The 21,152-nt window shown below is 40.7% G+C and overlaps 1 protein-coding gene across 2 annotated transcripts in view; it reads left to right on the forward strand.

Moving 5' to 3' along the window:
- deptor (DEP domain containing MTOR-interacting protein) overlaps positions 1–21,152 on the forward strand; it is a 56,562-nt gene that overhangs the window by 10,141 nt on the left and 25,269 nt on the right. For both annotated transcript variants that reach the window (XM_061254808.1, XM_061254799.1), the window contains exons 3-5: positions 971–1,149; positions 1,446–1,569; positions 12,183–12,361. In XM_061254808.1, coding sequence (XP_061110792.1) covers positions 971–1,149; positions 1,446–1,569; positions 12,183–12,361 — 482 coding nt within the window. The remainder of the gene's footprint in view (positions 1–970; positions 1,150–1,445; positions 1,570–12,182; positions 12,362–21,152) is intronic.

A 21,152-nucleotide genomic window follows, 5' to 3' on the forward strand; every position in this document is an offset into this window, starting at 1 on the left:
CCATTTTCCAAACTTCTTCCATTTCATAATTTTTGAGGCCACTGTGCTCCTGGGAACACTCAAAGCTTTATAAATGGTTTTATAACATTGCCCTGATCAATGACTCACCATAATTATTAATCGTGGAGGTCCACAGAAAGTTCCTTGGACTTCATGGCTTGGTTTTTGTCCTGGCTTGCAGTGTCAATTGTGGGACCTTACACAGGTGTGTGCCTTTCTAAACTGCAGTATGTCCAATAAATTCAGTTTGCCACAGCGCTCTTATTCCTGGTTATGGATTTGCACTTTATTGTACGTCGCTCTGGATAAAAGCGTCTGCCAAATTACTGTAATGTAATAATGTAATGTCAAGGTGGACTCCAATGAAGTTGGAGACACATCTCAAGGATAATTAAAGCAAACAGGATGTGACTGACCAGAATTTGGAGTGCCAGAGCAAAGGGAGTGAATACTTATATAAATGAGAGATTTCAATTTTAGATTTTTAATAAATTTGCCAATATTTCTAAAACATTTCGTCATTATGGGCTATTGAGTGTAGATTGATGGGCAAAAACGGCAATTAGAAATTAAATCTACAACACCGTAAACATCAGTACCATGTCCACTGAGATTCTATTGTGTGTGTGTGTGTGTGTGTGTGTGTGCGTGCGTGCGTGCGTATGCAGACACTTCAACAACTGAGCAGTGAAATAAATGTGAGCATGCGCAAACTCGGCAAACCAATTATATGAGCACTGGGCTCATGGGATTTCATAACAGAGGGCAAAATCGCGTAACCCTTTAGGAATAACATCCTGTAATAATCATATCTTTCTCTGGAATAAGAAAAACCAAAGCCACATTGACAAGTGGAAGCAGGCAGTGCTGTACATATGTAAAATTGGCCTGCAGGGCCTGCAGAACGGCCTGTATTGCGGATGAACGCGGCAGAAGGATGCTGACAGAAGGACTGCTTGTTTCTCCGCAGGCTCCGGCTCCACGAAGCGAAGGTAATCAAGGATCGGAGGCACCACCTCAGGACCTATCCCAACTGCTTCGTGGCTAAGGAGCTGATCGACTGGCTGATAGAGCACAAGGAGGCCTCTGACCGAGAGACAGCCATTCGCATCATGCAGAGGCTGCTCGACCAGAGCATTATTCATCACGGTAGGCCTTAAGCTGGAAACGCAGTGTTTGGATCTCTGTGTTCTCTGGACACTTAAGTGCAGGCCTGTACTCAGCCAATCTGGCTCCGGTTCTTTTCCAGCACATACCATATAAGTCAATAAGTGTGTATTTGTTGGCAGCGTGCACATACACACACAAACAATGTTACTGAGACACGTTTATGGAAACCTGGCGAGGAACCGGCCTTTTTGAAGGAGAGCTGTGTCACAGGATTGGCACTTGATTAAATAGACACTCTGCTATGCTCACGAAACCACCTTCTCTTTGTGTTGCAGTCTGTGATGAGCACAAGGAGTTCAAAGACCTGAAGCTGTTCTACCGTTTCCGGAAAGATGATGGCACCTTCCCGCTGGACAACGAAGCCAAGGTTTTCATGCGGGGTCAAAGGATATATGAAAAGTATGACTGTGCTTTTTCATTGTAATTATACACTTTTATTTATATATCAGCTTTGATCAGCTGTACAGTACAAGTGGCATTTATCAGTTATGATTTTGGAGCAAGAGATTCATTTGAAGTGGTCTTTTCATCCCAATTGGGAACTTTTAAACCCATTCCATCTCTTCATTTGGGAAGCATTCTCTGAATCTTGTTACAAAATGAAATGGAAATAGCTATTTTTACTAAAATCAAAATAGCGGAGGCAATGGTTGGCCTAGAAGTTTGCAAACTTGTATAGATCATGCAAAAAAGGAGTTGAGCAACCAATATTATAGTATGAAATGCATAGATTCAAATACATTTTTTACATTTGATTTCATGTATTTTAAGGACTGCCCACAACAGCTACGAGCTTCAGTCAATTTATTAGGTAGACCTGTATACCAGCTTTTTAATGCAAATATGCAGACATGGTGAAGAGGTCCTGCTGTTGTTCAGACCAAATGTCAGAAAAGGGAAGAAATGTGATCTCAGTGACTTTGACTATGGAATGATTGTTGGTGCCATACAGGGTGGATTGAGTATCTCTGAAATTGCTGATCTTCTTGGATTTTCACACACCACAGTCTCTATACAGTTTGCAGAGAATTGTGCAAAAAAAACATCCAGTGAGCAGCAGTTCTGTAGCCAAAAACGCATTGTTAACAAGAGGAAGTTGTTGACAGGAAGTTGACAGGAAGGTGACAGAAGCGCAAATAGCCACGTATTACAACAGAAGAGCATCTCTGAACATACAACGCATCAAAGTGGATAGGCTACAGCAGCAGAAGACTTAATACCTCTAAAAAAGCGTATAATAAATACCTAATAAAGTGCTCACTGAGTGGAGCTGGCACAGACAGCAGGTCCCGCTGAATCAGAGGAACGGGGGAATACCATGCAGACTAACCCCTCCCTGTGCAACAATGAGGCCAGTTGTGCTTCGTCCTATGAGATCCCACCCTGGCTACAGCCAGCACTGGATGGCAGGGCACCTCACTACACTGAAAACCAGAGCACGTAGCTCGACGTATACTCCCAAGTATACTTATTTTAAATTGTGGGAAAATGTGTACTTGGAATTATCAAGCCTGAACAATGGACCTTTTAAGAGGCTTATTTAAAAATTAATCTTATATTCAACCCAAGCATATCCCTTGGTTTTTGTTTTCCCATAAATGCCCTTATAAACCTAGCAAGTGTCAAAGAAAAAGGAAATTCATTATTGTGGACTACAGTTGTTTGGAAAATGTTTATACAACTTTTCATGAAAATGATTACATTTCATTGCCAGGGCAAGGGCTTTGAACCAAGATGTGCACATATATTCTGTTTAAAAGGATGTTTCTGCTCAGAGATGCTTCTGCTCTCATAACCACTTCTAGTTCTGTAAATACACTATTTATTTGACCCTAGTGTGAGCTTGTTTTGTTTTGGACAGCTTCAGCAAATGAATGGTTTCCATGGAGACCATAGCCTGCTTGCAGATTTCAGATAAGCGGTATGAACCTCAGCCTCCGGAATAATCTTTAAACCATCAATATATCGAGTTATTTTAGCATTGAACATTTTCGTTTTCTGCAGGGTGTTTCCAGTAATTACTTAACACGTCAGATTTTTTTATTTGTGTCCTTGAACTTATGTATCTTACTCCAACACACATACACTATGTGGTGTGTGAGACCATGCTTTTTTCTGGCTAAGAAGGCAGAATGTTGTCAGAAAATAAATAAATCTGCAATGGAGTGAGTGTATTCAATTCAGGTCAATAGGAATGTTTCACCTAGAATGGTGTGATCACTAAATAACACTTCATCTGCAATATGTACTCACTGCATAACTCATATTAGTTGGCAACTACAGTACATCAACAAGCTTCCTCTCCGGTAGGTAGTTACCCTGCCGAATAAAGTAGGTGTTGTACTGAGGTGAATAGCTTGTAGTGTCCATTTCGCCCATAGTACCTCAGCTCACAGGTCTTATTTTAAACAGGCTTGTGGCAAAATATAGCACGTATATTGCTCATTCCATCAGACATATTAATGACCAGCTGCTTTTGGTCATTAATTTGGAACTTTTCATCATAGCCAAACCAGTAAGCCAGTGAGCTTTGTGCATGGCATAACTCCCTGTTCTGGACACTGGGCAAAGTAGTCAAACGGGACAATGGACCTGTCATTCTTTCAATTTCAGTGTTTGTTTCTATGAAGCAAATAAGACTACTATGTCACACCTCCATTAGAATTTTATTAACCGAGGAGCCTTGAGTTGGATTACAATGAAGGATACTTTGTAGTAAATACTTGATAGTATTTAAAATATACATATGTTTAATTGTGTCGTAATAAAAATAGTTACTAAAAGGTCAGTTATAATACCACATGCTTTTTCAACTTCTCATGTCTAACCTGGTTGTGCGTTTGGACTAAGAAGGGAGAATAACTGCTTTTCTGTACACAATATACCTTAGCATCCCGGTTGTTCCTTGTTGTTGACAGCAGACGTATCTGCAGGTTGAGCAGGTAGGATGTGATATATTCCCTGGGGTGTTAATGCAGTTTGCTGAAGGATAGCAATGGCTGTCTAGATGCTCTTGTGAAGAGAAGAGAATCACAGATAATGCAGTTCATATTGTGCCGTGTTGTTTTCACCTGAATGTTCAAAATGGTGGATCCATGTCCCTTGAGGACATGAAAGGTTGGATGTTGACATGTCTGAACCAAGTCCCAAGGAAGAGGGATCAGTTTGTCTAGGTCTAACTGTCTTTGGCTGTGCTTGAGAGAGGAATTTATTTTAATTGGAAAAACTCTATATACTAAATCATTTTTACGGGAGATTTTGATCTATGTTTAAAATAGCCTCCGAAAGGATTTACCCTTGAAGTAAAATTTGGGTTTGAAAATATATGCATTTAGTTACCCCGATGCAATTAAATGAAATCATTAGGTATGGGCTATATTACAGTATAAAACGATGGATAAAACATCAGTACTGGCACAAATTATAGAAACTGCATTTATAAACAGATTTTGACATTATATTTGGCATGTAATGCGCAATAAATGTAATGTCAACATAAAACCAAAATGAAAAAATAATTGGCATTAAACAAGTAATACTCACTGCATCATTGCAATCCTATATGTATTAGTTTCTACCCACATAACTGAGCAGTCTAATGTATCATAGTATTGTAAATGTTATCAGCTTGAATATGTATTTGGGCAGTATTATTCTACATAAAATGATAATATTCATCCAGAGAAAACCTTTTTTTTTTTACCAAGTATACTTAATGTGAAATTATTGATGGTTACATAATGTTGTTGCCATTCATGGTCAACAAGATAACTACATTTGTCCAAACGAAACTGGCTCTGAGAAGCAACAGCAGAAGATAATAGTTTTAAGCGTACTAAGCTTCTTCTTTAAGCACAGTGTTTCCATAATTTGTGCTGTATGCCATTCAGGTGGTAGTACTCTGGCGCAACTAGAAGATATTTTGGAGTGACACAGCAATTCCCTCCATATGTCGCTGCGCTCTCAGTTGGACTCCCTTCTCTTCAGTTCTGCGATGGCTTGCGTAACACGGAGATTTTGACTGTTGGGAGACATCTGGTGTATAAACGCCTGGCTGTGTTTTTACGTAATCACCTCGGATGCATCCCGGTTTCTGCGTGTGTGCCCTGTTCTAGGGAATTCATGCCTGCTCAGTTTTCCACAGTTGCCAGGGCGAGCCGTTTTGCTTGTGTGCTAAGAATAGAGATTTATGCTCTGGAAAAGCTGTGACATTTGAAACTAGGAAGCTCAACCACATGGCTTGCTGTGAGTACAACCCAGCAGCGGGAAAGAGGCCGTATTGTTTTCTTTTTTTTTGTCTCTAAGCAACCTGTGTTAGCGGGAACAATTGCTGGGCAATGTTTTACTGGCAGCTTTGCTACAAAACCATTGTTTCAATGGACAGGGAGAGGGGAAGGCTGTTCAGAGTATATATTTTCATCTAGCCTGCTTTCACACTCCTGTAACAATGAAGGCCTCTGTAGAAGTGTGATAGTTTTCTCGAGACCCCAAGCAACAGTAATATAGGTCTGAGTCCTACTATTTGCCCTCATTTCAGTTTAAACTGGGTTTATGGATTTAACTTACATTCCATTACTCAAAGCATACTCAGTTACAAAACGCACTGTGGTATGTCTAGACGTTTCTCTTTTATGTAAAATTGCATAGGTGTGACATTTTCCCCCCTCAAAACCTGAAAAGCAGGATTTCCACTGACCTATTTTATAGAAAAAATGTAGGGTCTATATTGGACCTTCTTTAAGGCCAGTTGCACTGAATAGTATTGTTTTCCGCAGTACAGACATTCTCATACCATCTCAAGAGTAAACTAACAGCATTCTGGTAAATTGTAAAGCATAATATGTAATATTTATGTCATTTATGTCATTTAGTAGACATTTTGGTGAGCTATATGTTCTATTAGCATATGTGCAATTCTATGAACATATGTGTGCTGGTTAACCTAAAACAAGTGAACAAAATTACCTCTCTGCTTTAAATCTTTGGTGTCTGTTTTGTACGGGTAGATCACATTTATGGCTACCAGAAGAATATATTTAAATTATATTAATTTAAATTAAACACAACATGGATCAGTGCAATGGTTAAATGTTAGCAAGAAAACACAAGAGTACTTGCTTATTCAGTGCAGTAAACAGACAGTCAATGGCAAGTTAGGTAGCAATGTCGAAATAATGTTACTGAGCTCTTGGGCGAGAGGTAATGTGATGACCAAGTAACCAGAATAAGAAATGACCTGATTCTGGTTAAAGCATGTAAGGAGGCTAAAATATGTCACGGCAGCATGAATGGATTCAGACATCCCACACAATCTGATGAACACTACCACAACTATTGGTATTAGTACCTCTGTTGGATGATAGAGTTTGATAAACTTAGGCGGGGGTTGTTGAAACCTGCAATTATAAAAGTATGTAGCTGTTGCTCAAGTATGTTTATGTGAGTGTTTTTAAATTCACTCAACTAGCATCAGGTGATTCGTTGTGCACATTTGAATCTTCTACTTCTCTTATCAGTAATGGGAGTGGCCAGTGACCCAGGACTGCAAAGTGAGTCACAGCTATAAAAATAGCGATTAAAAAAGGTTTTATTGTGATTGAAATGTAAAAGTATGTCAATGTTTGTCTGTCATATGGCCATTTAAATGTAGGGAGCTGTAGGTGTCTGAGCAATTTTTTTCCTACTTAATTTGTTTGTAATGCTGGTCATTGCTGGGCATCTAGTATTCATCTGATTGTGACTCTATGGAGTGAAGAAGGCAAAATAATTTAAGCTTCCTTTAATTCCATTACATTGAGTTGCATGTTCAGAGACTGCCCTGCTAACTCACTTCTGACAATGTTTCACATGAACTGTATTAAGACATTTTTAGTGCTACTGCAGAATTGAGTATTACGATTATGTGTTTTCGCTCTGGTGCTGTTTCATTTATGAAATCAGTGCATGTGAGCAAGGTGGAGTGGAGTGAAAGGAAATGTCAGTTCTTGCTCATGAGTCTGTGTTTGCACCCCACTCCACGTCCTTTACCCAGCTACGCTCCACAATAGCTCACCCCTCACTGAAAAATCGTCACTCTTTTTTTGTTTTAGTTTTAAACCATCATTTGGCTAACCCACACAGGTCTAATCGCAAACAGATTTTCTATATTGTTTCATAAGTACCGTTGTTCCAAACAGAACACAGGGAAGCCGCCGCTTCCACCAGAAGTTAACATGCGTTCAATGGTAGTTTTTCTCCTGTGGAATGTGATTTATTATTATGGTGGTTTATTGGCTATCTCAGACACTAAAACACTTAGTTGATGTCAAGTGATGAAATAATTATAGAGAAAACGACAAATAACTGCACAATTTCCCTGTGTTTGGAAGACCGTGTTAGCTCACTATGTTCAAAACACCTATACACAATGTTCCAAACAGTACCTGAAGGACAACTACTACAGTTATGCAGGCAAATCTCTATTAAATCTTTATCTGGTTCATTTAATTTTAATTAACATGAATTAAAGATAGATACCATCCGTATAAATCATGTGTGTACGTACGTGAACAATTTTTCAAGCAACACTTTTGGCACAACCACGTAAATCTGGCTGGTTATTATTCACTCGTTAGCACCAGCTTCCCCACCACACTATCACAGGGGAGCACCATTAACATGTCACTGTGTGCAGAGATGGCTCACCTATGTGTTTGTATGAAGACGAAAGGAAATAGACTTTACACACACATTATTTTCACAGTATTTTCTTATTTATTAATTGTGAAAATTGCACTTTTCAGAACATCCTAGTTCAATAGTTCATTGTGTTAGGCTACATTTATTTAATAAACACTAGTCAAAACTCATTATTCAGCAACCCATAGTAATTCACATAGTAATTGCCTAATCAAATTAGTCTAATAAGGAAAGGAAAAGAGCCATAGCATAACAGTTTTTTTGACGAACACCATTTCCTTTAGGCTAATTGTGTTTTTATTAACGCAATGCTTGCTGGTTTCATTTATGTAAATCAAACAAAATAGAAACATTAGCAGCCTAGACTATAGGCTACACCGGATATAGACATTGCGTGTTTTTACAGAAAAGAGCCAATCTATCCACATCTGTTATTTAATACTTCTTATTTTTACAGAATGGTCCATTTTTGGGATAAGTGCATTTATTAGGCAAACTGTAGATTTTACAGTGTATGTGTGCTTTCAAGGATCGGTAGCCTTGACATAGCTATTCAGTTAAGTTAATAGGCTACAATTACAAGATTTAGGCTACAGTCTTTGAGGCAGAGTTGGCAGGTTTAGAAATAAATTCCAGCCAAAAAAGCATTGAAAGCCTGCAGTGCATAAAGTAAGTAGCCGAAAGCCAGTGGCAAACTGGTGGGGGGCTGGAGGGTATACGGGCTTCAGTATGCTGGCAGACCAGCGGGAGAGAAACGATGGCACCATAATCTATTTCATACAACTGCTCCTCTGACTGTGATGCCTGGCTAGCAGTCCAAGAGAGCTTGCCTTTTGCGTGACCGCACACTTACTAAATAGTGTTGCCATAGCCAAGCCCATAGAGAGCAGTGCACTGTACAGGTCAAAGGAAAGAAAGTTATGTGTCATCAGATGACAGATGTAAGAACCTTAGTGTAGAGAGTAAAGGGAAGAGCAGAGATGAGAACAGTTCCAAGGACTGGACCCTGAGGAGCAGTTGACTCTTTCTGGAATGGTTCAAGTTCAAACCAACCCTCCCCCTCCCAAAGGTTGTCAGGGAAGTGGCCAACAGTGTCGAATGTTCAGAGAGCTGGAGGGGAATTTGAATGGTGAAGAGGGAAGCAGCCTAGCCCTTGCAGCATGGAGCTCCTCCCTGACTGCAAGAAGAGCTGGCTTTTTTGTGTGGTTAGCCCTGAAGCCTGGCGATTATCTAGGAGGTCAGGGAAGAAGAGATGGCACACTAGACAGTAGACCAGATCGTAGTTCTGGATGACAGAGGGGTCAAAGTAGGGTTCTTGAGCAGGGGGGGAGGTAAGCTTGAGGGGACGCATACAGAGGGCAAGGATTATTTCACAAGGGAGGCAAATGGGAGGATATCAGGAGAGATGAGGGGCGTGGGGATGGGTTCTTTGGAACCGGTAGTAGGAGTTGAGGTCAGAATCTGGTTTAGAAGCAAGGAAGGCTTGTCTGGTGAGAGGATTAAGTGATATGTTGAAGGCCTCCACCATTTCATGGATGTGAGCCTCAAAGGAAGTGGTGAAGTCATCTGCATTGAGGGTTGAAAGTTTGTGGGTTTGAGTCCTAAATGCTAGCCTTAGCAGCAACAAAGACAGAGGATGAAAATGCAGAGAGGAGGGAACGGTCACTAAGGAAGTTAGCATGATCTCTGGATTTGTGCCATATTCTCTATTCTGTTTGTAAAATGGTCCTGTGACATGGCCATAGGCTACTAGAGGATAGCTGCAGGTCTTATGACAAGGATACAGATAGAATCAAGTGTTGAAGTGAGAGAGAGAGTAGAGGAGTGTGAATGCATTAGATAACTGAAGGAAAGAATCAAGAGATGAGAGATTAGTGATGCTGGAGTGGACGGAGAGAGGTTGCAGATTGCAGTGTTCATTGATGGCAGGAATGGGTAGAGAACAGAACAGTTGAAAGGAAATTGTAAAGGAGAAGATAGTGGTGCGAGAGAGAAGTCATCATCAAACCAGCTGGTTTCCTGCTTTGTGTATAGATGACGACTGCTGAGGTCAATGGGTGGATAAAAAGAAGGAAGCCAGCTGACTGTGAGCTCTCCAGATGGATGTTGAAGTCTCCCAGCAGAATCAACAGGGTCCCATCCTCTGGAAATGGAGTGAGCAGGATTTCCAGCTCTGCAGGAAGTTTATCCAGGGGGCCTGGTGGATACTAGGCACATGGAATACAGATGAAGAGATTGAAAAGTGACAAAAGGAGAGAACTGAAAATGAATCAGAAGAAACGGACCGGTTTGCCTCCCCTGAGGAAAGCTGCTGTTGCAAGGGGACAGAGAGCGAGAGTGTAGGGGATATTGGAAAGCCTGCTTTTCTGCATAGTGTGGTAATGGCGGGTGCATCTTCTGAGGGAGAAGCAGGCCAGGATAGGGAGTATGTACACTGAATGCCAAAAGCATAGCAGCAAGCTCGTTGTACTCCCACGATAGACTCCTCTCTTGTGTTAGGCCCGCCAAGATTTCACAAGACAGCAGTTGCTGGCAATCTGCTGTAAATATTGCTCTGAATTACTCATTAACTAATACCTCCACTGGGAAAGGCTGCCTCCACTGAAACACACCTAGCAAATTAGTGGTTGAATACACCTACTACTCAAGCTTCACATAAACTACTGGAAAATTTCATGGAAAATCACCTTCACATGTATCAACTTCAACTCATGCATACCTGAAGAAAATGCACTCTTCAAATTTCTCTTAACAATTATGACAGGCTGCCTCAGCCAAACATGTTTGGCTAGTTAACAATTGAAGATAACTAGCTCTGCAAAAATAGTTCAAATAAATGCTGAACTATATTCTTAGTGATATTGCTAAGGAATTGTTTGAGAGTTGTTGACCTCTACCAGCTTTTTATTATTATATTTGTAATATATTTTTATATTACCTTATTATTATTATTATTATTATTATTATTATTATTATTATTGTTATTATTATTATTATTATTATTATTATTATTTATGATGATAATACAATGATTAATACAATGGTTCAGACTCTGTGTAATTACAATTTTGTTCTGTATCCTCTATCTGAACTCAAGCTCAGACAAGCTACCTGTAGTGCTGACAGCTTTTACAGAGTATTATGTACATTGCTCACTTCTACACTCTTATCCACAAGGTCAGAAGTGAGATATAAGGCTTATGGCCCTGAGTCAGGCTGAGGGAACAGCAGGGCTAATACTCTGTAATATTACATGATCTACATTTTTAACAGACTCTCAAGTGGATTTGCTAGTAATTTTGTCAGAAGAAGTTAGACATCCCACCAAAGAAGCAACACCAGCTCTGCCAGTTACAGCAAGCTTCTGTATTCTCTGTCCTGTTCAGGAAATCTATTACTTCAGCAGGATACAGGGGACTCAGAGTGCAGGAAATCAACAGAAAGATTAGGTCCAGTAAATTAGCCTTGATAGTAAATGGAAGGACCCTGAAACTAGGACTTTGACCCTAGACAACCTTCAAATAATTTTAAGTTTGGGTCAATTTAAACAAGTAAACAAGGTGGTTGAATGTTTAATTTGAATTATTCAGTCATTTAAATGTATTTTTAAAGCCTAAATTTCCCACGATAAAAGTTCACTCAAACTGTCTGGGTGTGGTAATAACAACTGTCAATTATCTATGACGTGACCCTATTTTACTGTAGGCCAGCGACAAACTGTGGTCATGAGTTATAGGGGAGGATAAGGGGAGTGGTTATCCTCATGTGACATACTACTAGGAGAACATTCTCAACCGGTTGAAATAGGGTAATAAATGTAAAACGCTTGCTTCTCCAAAACTAAAGAACGGACATATTTCATACTTTGATCATGTTTCTTCAATGCCCTCTTGTGCAAATTGCATATAAAAACCTAGAAAGTGTGACCAATCACCATGTTTACATTACATTACATTACATTATTGGCATTTGGCAGACGCTCTTATCCAGAGCGACGTACAGTTGATTAGACTAAGCAGGAGACAATCCTCCCCTGGAGCAATGCAGGGTTAAGAGCCTTGCTCAAGGGCCCAGCGGCTGTGCGAATCTTATTGTGGCTACACCGGGATTAGAACCCCGGATCTTGCGTGTCCCAGTCCTTTACCTTAACCACTACGCTACAGGCCGCCCTACCATGTTACTCCTTTAAGGGGTGAATTTCACCGTATTTTACACAAAACTTCCATTTCCCAACTGGAAAATTAGCCTGGACAGGAAATGTCTGTCTGTAAAACTGTTAATATACAGTCGTCCTGTCGCGATGCAATGCCAACTCACTCTGTGGCCCCCAACAGGCTGATGAACACCGAGAACACACTCTTGCAGACCCGAGATGAGGACAGCGGGACCTTTGAGCGGACGCTAGTGGCATCCGAGTTTGTTGACTGGCTTCTGCAGGAGGGGGAGATGGCCACCAGGGAAGAGGCAGAGCGGCTTGGACGAAGACTACTGGAGCACGGCATCATTCAACACGGTGAGGTGAAGAGAGGGTTATCTTTAGAGACCTGCCCTGCTTACAACAAGTTCTTTGACCTTGCATTTTTTAGCCCGGGCTACATTACATTACATTAATGCCATTTGGCAGACGCTCTTATCCAGAGCGATGGACAGTTGATGAGACTAAGCAGTTAAGGGCCTTGCTCAAGGGCCCAATGGTTATGCAAATCTTATTGTGGCTACACTGGGGATTGAACCACCGACCTTGTGGGTCCCAGTCATGTACCTTAATCACTACCTCTACAGGCCGCCCCTACTTTACTAGCCTACTAAAATTCTGCACAGTGGGTTCTAGTTGCCTTTACTATACCAGTGGTAGGGTGGCTTTAAGTAAGCCAAGGTTTCTCAAGCCACCAGTTTTCATAAGTGTCATGCTCTCCTCCATTCATTGCGAGACTGTAGTGTGAAAATAGTCACTGGCTCATGGGTGAGCGCATCACTTCTCAGCTGCAGATTCTGGTATGTGGGTGTGCATAGCAGGGTTAGAGTGACCTAAATGCCAATTGCACATTGACAAATAAATCAAGTGAGAATTCAGCTTGAGTATCACCTCGCCACGGCTGTAATCTGGACATGCCTGACATTCAACGGTTGGCACTTGACCAAGACTCAAGTGCTTGCTGTAGTGTGGCCCAGACCCACAATGTTCCTGAAGATGTTGCAAGGGCATGTCTGTCGCCCAGTGTGTACAGAGGTCCCCTCCAGCCTCTCAGACTTATTGCTGTATGTCTTTCCACTGCCAATATTCTACTGCTGGGGGAGGTGACGGGCAGGATGGAGGACTTTGCAGAACCATTTTCAGCAGCTGAGGAGCATGAATTAATGTTTTCATGGTGCAACTACCACCCTCCTATACCTCTAGGTTTTGTGTCTGGAACTTGTTTTTAAGAACTAAATTCTGTTTTTAGTAAAGTTTTTTAACACATGTGCATCCCCCTTCACAAAAATTTTTGTTTGTCAGAAGATTATAAAACTAACATTGGATGAAGCTTTTGTTTAGGCAAAGCCAAGGTGGCTGCTTTCCAGTTAGATTGAGTCAGGCTGTTTTGAAAAGGAGGAAACATGGCTTCCCTGATCACAAGATTTTTCTTTAAATAACCGTACCGAAAATGACCTTGTGGGAAACAAAAGTATGCAAAAAAGATCAAGTAGGCACTTAGGCCTTTGTTTAGCTAATGAAGTTCTGCTTTTGCCTTTTGCTTTGTTCTGTGAATTGATGCCCACAAGTTTCATTGAGTACCTTTTTCTGAAAGGACCAATAATGTTTATGGAGAAAAGTTCTTAAATTCAATTCCTAGAGGTACTGGCAATGATACATTCTGGGAATATTTATTTTGTGTAGTTACTTGTTTATAGTTATTTTGTAGTTACTTTTATATAGTTACCTGACTTTAATCTGTGGCTTCTGTGGTTGTATTTGCTTTGCTATGATGGTATTAGCAGAATGCGTGTCAAAAGTAGTATGTGTAGCATAAAATTTAAGATGGATTTGTTTTTGTCACATGGTTGCAAATTGAATGCATCTGAAACAAGGATGCTGTTAGCAACATTGCTCTCTACCTTAGTCTAGATCAGAAGTTTGCCTCGTGGTTTGCTTGACACGTAGATGGCCCTCTGTAATTTAGAACACAACCACAGTTGTATTTCGGGTTAGAGAGTTGCAAGTTTTTCAATGCATAGTTGCTATCATTTTAGCCTGCAGCCTATGAGACTGATCAAAAGGAACTGTGCCTGTTCTGTGGTAACTTGTGGTCTGCATGAATTGGATTAGGCTGCTTTTGTTTACAGCAGTGAAAGTATTGTTATGATGTGCAATAACAATTTGTTTGATTTGTTAACGGGTTCCAAAGTGCAGAAACAAGGAACAGCTAGCAGGTCGTTTAGTTATCGGAGAGGTTCCGAATGTTCCCATTTTTTGGCCGTCGTGTTGCAGCTTCCTCATAATTCCGAGAATCTCTGAATTCTGAGAATCGAGACCCCTTTGTCTTCTCGGCAGCGAGGGCAGCCGCGCATTCCTCCAGCTGCAACGAGGACACGGGGTCATCGTGTGTCACACACGCCCATACGTCCTGCTCCTGTGACTGAATAAATGTCCCGGCGCCGCAGCGCTTCAAAGGGCTTTTCTCTGTAGACCTCGACGCTCTGCAGAGCTTCAGCTCCTTCTGCCGCTAGACCCACTATGCTCCTGACCGCGTGTGGCACATATTTATCCATTATCTTTACCCGTCATCGCATGTCATCTGACCTGCTGCTGGCTCATGTCTGCATGCGTGTATTTTTATGCACACTGAAGAAAAACACAGCTAAACTTGCCGAAAGTGAAAGACTAACAGCTAGAAGATAACATTTTCATCGTTGATTATCCACTTGTAGGGCGGCACGGATGGTGCAGTGGGTAGCACTGCCGCCTCACAGCAAGGAGGTCCTGGGTTTGAATCCCCGTTGGCCGGGGCCTCTCTGTGCGGAGTTTGCATGTTCTCCCAGTGTCTGTGTGGGTTTCCTCCGGGTACTCCGGTTTCCTCCCACAGTCGAAAGACATGCAGGTTAGGCTGATTGGAGAGTCTAAATTGCCCATAGGTATGAATGTGTGAGTGAATGGTGTGTGTGCCCTGCAATGGACTGGCGACCTGTCCAGGGTGTATTCCTGCCTTTCGCCCAATGTATGCTGGGATAGGCTCCAGCCCCCCTGCGACCCTGTTCAGGATAAGCGGGTTCAGATAATGGATGGATGGATGGATTATCCACTTGTCTTAGTAATGACTTTACATCCAAAAGAGTTTGGATATAACCAGTTTAGATATACAAGTAATCATGGAGCCACAACATTTATTAGCTACTTATTAAGTACCTCGAGGCTTGCTAGCTTTGCTAGCTTTAATGAGAGGAAGTTGACAAAGTGATCTGAACAAACTGGTATGTATAACATTTTTTCTGGTGTCTTGCTTACTTATATTGCAAATCCATCCTGTTCTTCTTTCTTTTGACAACCTTCAATTTTCTTCTCCCTGTTAGGTAATAATCTTTGCCAAATAAAAAAATGACTTGTCTCTCTCCCTATCAGCTCGATTTGACCTACCATATACTGCGCAGAAATGAACTGTAATGAATCTGTGTTATCGCTGTATTTATATGCTTTGTCATTGACCTGAGATTTAAAAAACAATATTTTGGGCAGAAAAATACATTGAGTTATATGGGCAGGTTGTCCTTCAGCATAACAGATGAGTCAAGGTCACATGGTTTGTGACGTGTCTTTAGAATTATCCATCGGAAGTAGTTCATAATGAGGCATCATAACATTTCAAGCTGCTTTGGAGTTACATGAAGTTAATTTTCTTTTGGCCACAAACCCCCTGAATTGCATGTTTTTCATAGTCATGGGAGCCAGATTGGCTCTCCTGCTCCAGCTATTGAAAATTCAGCAACACCAGCTGCTTACTGTGACAGTCAGTAACAGATGGACACACCACTGGCTTTTAAAACTGCACATTTGATCAGTATCTGAACCGAGCACTCACTGACCCTCGCACCAGAATGGTGCTAGGTATACCTCTGCCAGAGTGCCCTACAAACTGCTACCTCCTTAGTGCTTTTTAATGGTCGGTAAAAACATGGTGGGTGTTGTGTGACCTCAAATGTCAGGCTGTAAGATGCCTTGCCAGCTTGTCCTCCCCTTCTAAGGAATAAATACAGTGGCAGGTCTGTGTGCTGTGTGAATAATATCCTGAATTTTGCTCACAGTACCTCTCATGCTCATGCATCTGGAGCTCTGGGCTGCTGAATTTTAACCGTGTTCCCGCTCAAAGGTGGCATGGATTGCAGATTGATTTCACTAGATTTATGCTTGAATGAGCAATGAAATATTCAGTGCTTACAATGTGCCATATGTTACAAAGGGAAACGTGGTTTCCAGCAAAGTAGCAGGCTATACAAGTTATCTATCCTGATGTAGCGACACAGTAGGCCAGCGTTACCCAACTCCATGTGCTGTGGGCCGCAGTGTCGGCAGGTATTTGCTCCTACCGTGCGCTACACCACCTGATTTGACAAATTATTTTACTTGCTTGTGTAACAGGTGAGAAATTGCCTGAGTCCGAGGTGGGATTTGAACCCCGGCCTCTCACTTGTCCAAATATTTGTTGAACGAACGCGTTACCAGTCAGCTGAAGACAAACTCGCCTCTAGCCAAGGGCAACAACGTTCTTTTGAATTTGAGGGTTACGTCATCGGGGAGTGTTGTCGCGATAACCTGCTACCAGCCTTCGCTTTCACTGCACTTCACCATGCTTACAAGCGAACTAGCTGAGCTAACCATGCTACACTTGGTTTGGATAATACACTAGTGAAATCAGGTGGTGTAGCGCACTGTTGCATATAAAGTCGGTATAGTGACTTTAAAAATGACACTACCATTCAAAACCTTTAAATATGTATGAGAAATGTGTATGTTTTTGATAGATTTTTTTCACTCAGGTTGCACTAAATTGATCAAAAAATACAGCCAAGACATTGCTCATGTTACAAATTACAATTATTGTTTGAAATTCAATCTTTACATAGAGTATGATGCTCCATTTTCAGCAGCCATTAATCCAATCCAATACTAACCCCCAGCGCTCATTCCAATCGCTTACTTTTCTCCTCTTTCATGTTTTACTTGCTCCTGACCCAGAAAGGTCCGCCATCTTTAAGGACATTCCAACCCCTTAAATGTTCCTTCTAGGAGCTGGAAGTAGAAGAACTCCCCATCTTTCCTTTGAGCGAGAAAACATCAGCGAATCCTTTGCAGAAGTATTTTTTTGGAAAGTCTGACGTGTAGATAATCAACCTGTGGATCCACTTCTCCCGATCTGCCGCGTATCTGCCAGGTCTGTAACTGATGTGGCTTCGAACTGATGTTTGAAGGAGTAAGGACTTCCTGTTTGCCTAATTCACTTTTTCTCGATTTCCCTGTCTTTACTTCTTTTTCTTTCATATTTTCCTATCCTCTCCCGATGGGTGGAGCTAGGGGCAAGAAAAGGAGAAAAGAAAAGGAAAAAGAGGAGAAAAATAAGAGATCGGAATGAGCTCACTGTGTTACCTCGTCCTCCAAGTAATCATGCTAATGTGCTAATTTGATACTAGATAAACTACTAATATAAACTATTATATTACATGCAGCTGAAAACAGGGTTTAATGAAGCTAAAAATATCTTCCTTTCAATTGCTACGCTATCTAGTACACTGGCATTTCAATTAAAAAATGGCTGTAAAAAAAAAACACTTTCTCTAGAAAACAATCAGTCAATTTTTGTTCTGAGAGATGAAGGCTATTCCATGAATGAGATTTCATACCAAGCTATTTACTGCTAAACTCTACGCCCCTTTGGCCGCAATGTCTGCTGGTATTTGCTCCTACCTTGTGCCGCACCACCTGAAGCTAATTCTAGTGAGGAGTTGACTGGAGTTTCCCACCCATTCCGCCCACTAATGTCTAGTGGCTGGCCTATTTATTTTTAATGGCAGACTGCATGTCTGCATGTTTCAAGCCATCCACATCCTGTTGCATTACCCCAGCAATCCCACTGCAATCTTGGCCCATGTTGCCAGTTTGTGGCACGGTCCTTTTACGAAAGGCATGCAAACCATAGAGTGTAACCCATATCAGACAGAAATGGTGTTTGGCTGCAGCTCCAGGTTTTCACTACAGGCTGTGCCATCTCCTGGTTGTATGTACATTTGAACCAGTATCCTCTGCACATGCAGGTATTAAAGCAAAGGCAATTTATTATCCCATTATCATGGCTTGACATAGTATTGGATTCAAAAGTTGCTGATTTACACACAATTTTATGAGGCAGCTCGCAGATTCATTATTTAAATTGATTTGCCTTCCATGGGGAAACGTATAAGAATGCACTCTCATCATGCTGGTCAAATATTAACAAAACATGGACTGTAAATCAGTGCGTAAGTGCAGTATTTTAACATAGCGAAGGGCTACTTCTCATGTAACTGAATACAGTCATACTGTAAATACAAACTCACTTACTGCAGGCATATGAGGTTTTATTTTGTACACAGTTCTGTGCAAAAGAGTCTGAATACCTGTTTAGCAAATATGCGTAACTTTAACATAGCAATATTTCAACACTTTAGCAGGGTGTTAATGGAATCTTTTAGCAGAGTGGTGCTCAGACCCTCATGTTTTTGAAGCAGACAAGCAGGCGGGTGGGGTTGGTGGTTGATTATGGAGGTTATATAGGGAGGCAATGGAGCTTTTGCACATTAAAAGTGCTGCTTTCTGGGACAATAAAACCATCCACAAAAAACCTTCATAAAATAAGGGCTAAGTGATTAATCTTACATTTAATTTTCCCTGAAAAGCACGACAGAAAATAAGTATTTATGATGATAAACTCCAAAAGAAAATAAATCTTAAAAGTGAAAAATGAATCTCTCTCTTCAAGGTTTAATTTAAAAACCTACTTGAAATATTGTGAAATACAGTACCAGTCAAAAGTTTGGACACACCTTTCCCTTTTCTGGATTTGTTTATGTTTTTACACTGTTTGTAATCAAACAATTGTAATCAAAGTACAGTACAATCAAAAGCACAGTACTTAGAATAGAGTACTATTGTACTAGTTTTATTATTTATTTCATACAGTTTTTTTGTTTTTTGTCATCAAGGTGTGAATTACTTGGTGGGTGCTGTATGTGTCCAAGGCATTCCAGTGTGTTTTGTCTTTCCTATGCAGTTCTATGTGCATAGAAACCATTTCTATGCATTTTTTTCTTTAGACCTTTATGTTTTTTAGACCTTTTGCAAAAAATGGACATTATGTACTGTACTTACTGCATTATGAAGACAGTATATTCTGCCAGGTGACATTGTTTGTTTCATTGGACTGATCCCAATAGTCCCAGCTCCATTTCAGACCATATCAGAGCTACAGTTTAAAAGATATGGTCAGAATTTACTTTCAGGTTGGGTGATTTCGGGTTTTATTTTAGGTCCTGATATCCATAAGACATGGTTTTAAGAACCAAAAACAATCTCACCAGTCTCGCACCTGTCATGAGTTGTACCAAGGGAAGGCTGTTTTAGTGACTGTGTCTTTGAGGCTCATTAATATTAATGAACCTCTGTTCTGATTGGCTGGCTAGCTCCAATAACATGAACACCGAGTATGAGCAAGGTGGTACGTGCTGAAGCAAGTGAGCGTATTGTTATGATGTCATGTTAAATGCACATTTTCTTAATGCGGATTGTGTGGATTTATTTGGGGACTTTAAAATTCATTTTCATTTTTAAAACAATATTTCATGCTCTCTTGTATCTGCACCAGTTTTATTTCTGGAACAGAAACAGAACAGAAATTTTCAGAACCCTTGTTGTAAATTTGTGCACTAATTATCCTAATTGGACCACTGAAGTGAATTGTTTTAATAATGCGTCTAATGCTGTGTTGTTACTGTGGTGCATGACTGCAACGATTTTGATTTTGTGAACCACAAACCTTAAAAACAGTTTGGAACAGTCCTCAGAGAAGCTGTATCGTGCTCTTGTTGCTGCCCAAACGCATGAGTAATCGCATTAAAGACTGGACAGGGTCACAAAGTTACATTAGCTCCACTCTCTAGAAATTAACATTCCAAAGGTCAGAAAGGCAGTTTCCTTCCAACATCTTGTGTAAAAGAAACCTTAAGCGTTCTTAATGGTGTATTTAGTAACCCTTAACTTTCCAGTTTGGATATTAAGGCGCAGTGGGTAGCACTGTTGCCTCACAACAAGAATGACCTGGTTCGCATGTTCTCCCCATGTCTGCATGGGTTTCCTCCGGGTATTCCGGTTTCCTCCCACGGTCCAAAGACATGCAGGTTAGGGACTATAGATGAAAATTATCTCATTAGCACATTTACATTAATTTGGAAACTGAAAATGTTGGTTAATATGCACTATCCCTAGTAAATAAATAAATAAATCGACTAAGATTTGATTTGCTGTGATGTGCACATACAGTAACAGGAAATGAACGGGAAGCAGACACTGGAAAGTGTTTGACATAATTGTCCTCATCCCAATACTTAAATCCTCATTGGTGGTTTTAATTGTGTCAGAGATCTGATTCTGGAATATGGTGTACATTAGAATCATTGAAAAGAAGAGTTTGTAACACAGTGGAAGAATGCAATACAATAACACTGCTTGCAATAGTCTCCCTCGTTGTGGGTTGTATTAAAGTGCAGTACTATACATTTACAGAATTGTGTAGGAGTGGTTCTTAAATCCTATCTGATCAAACAGTTTATGTTTCTCTGATGTAATTATTAAGGGATAATCTGAAATAATCTCTCAATTACTACTAATTCCCCCAGATGATATATGAAAATCTCCTTGAGTGATTGATTGTGGGAGACAAAGCTGGTGTAATTCCTTGTTTCACCAGTGTTGGACAGGGATGTTCCAATACAGTGAACATTCTCCCTCTCTCCCACAATGAAAACAAGCCAGCACGTATGCTGCATCGGTAACAAAACGTTTATGAAGTACAATCCTGCCACAGTACTTGAAGCAATCTGAAGAAGCTTAGCTGTCAACAGATTAATTAGAGCAGGTTGTCCGTATTGATCTTTTTATGTCACGCAGAGATTAGTTGCTCGCAAGTCCTTACCACTAAGATTGTTGACCATTTCTGGGCCTATCAAGAGAGGGCTAACGATTGCTGGCATAGAGGTGGCAGAAGGGGATGTTTAGTGGCAGTGACTGGAACAACTTGGCAGCC

The sequence above is a fragment of the Conger conger genome, chromosome 1 (genome assembly GCF_963514075.1).
Source record: "Conger conger chromosome 1, fConCon1.1, whole genome shotgun sequence".
Lineage (NCBI taxonomy): Eukaryota > Metazoa > Chordata > Actinopteri > Anguilliformes > Congridae > Conger > Conger conger.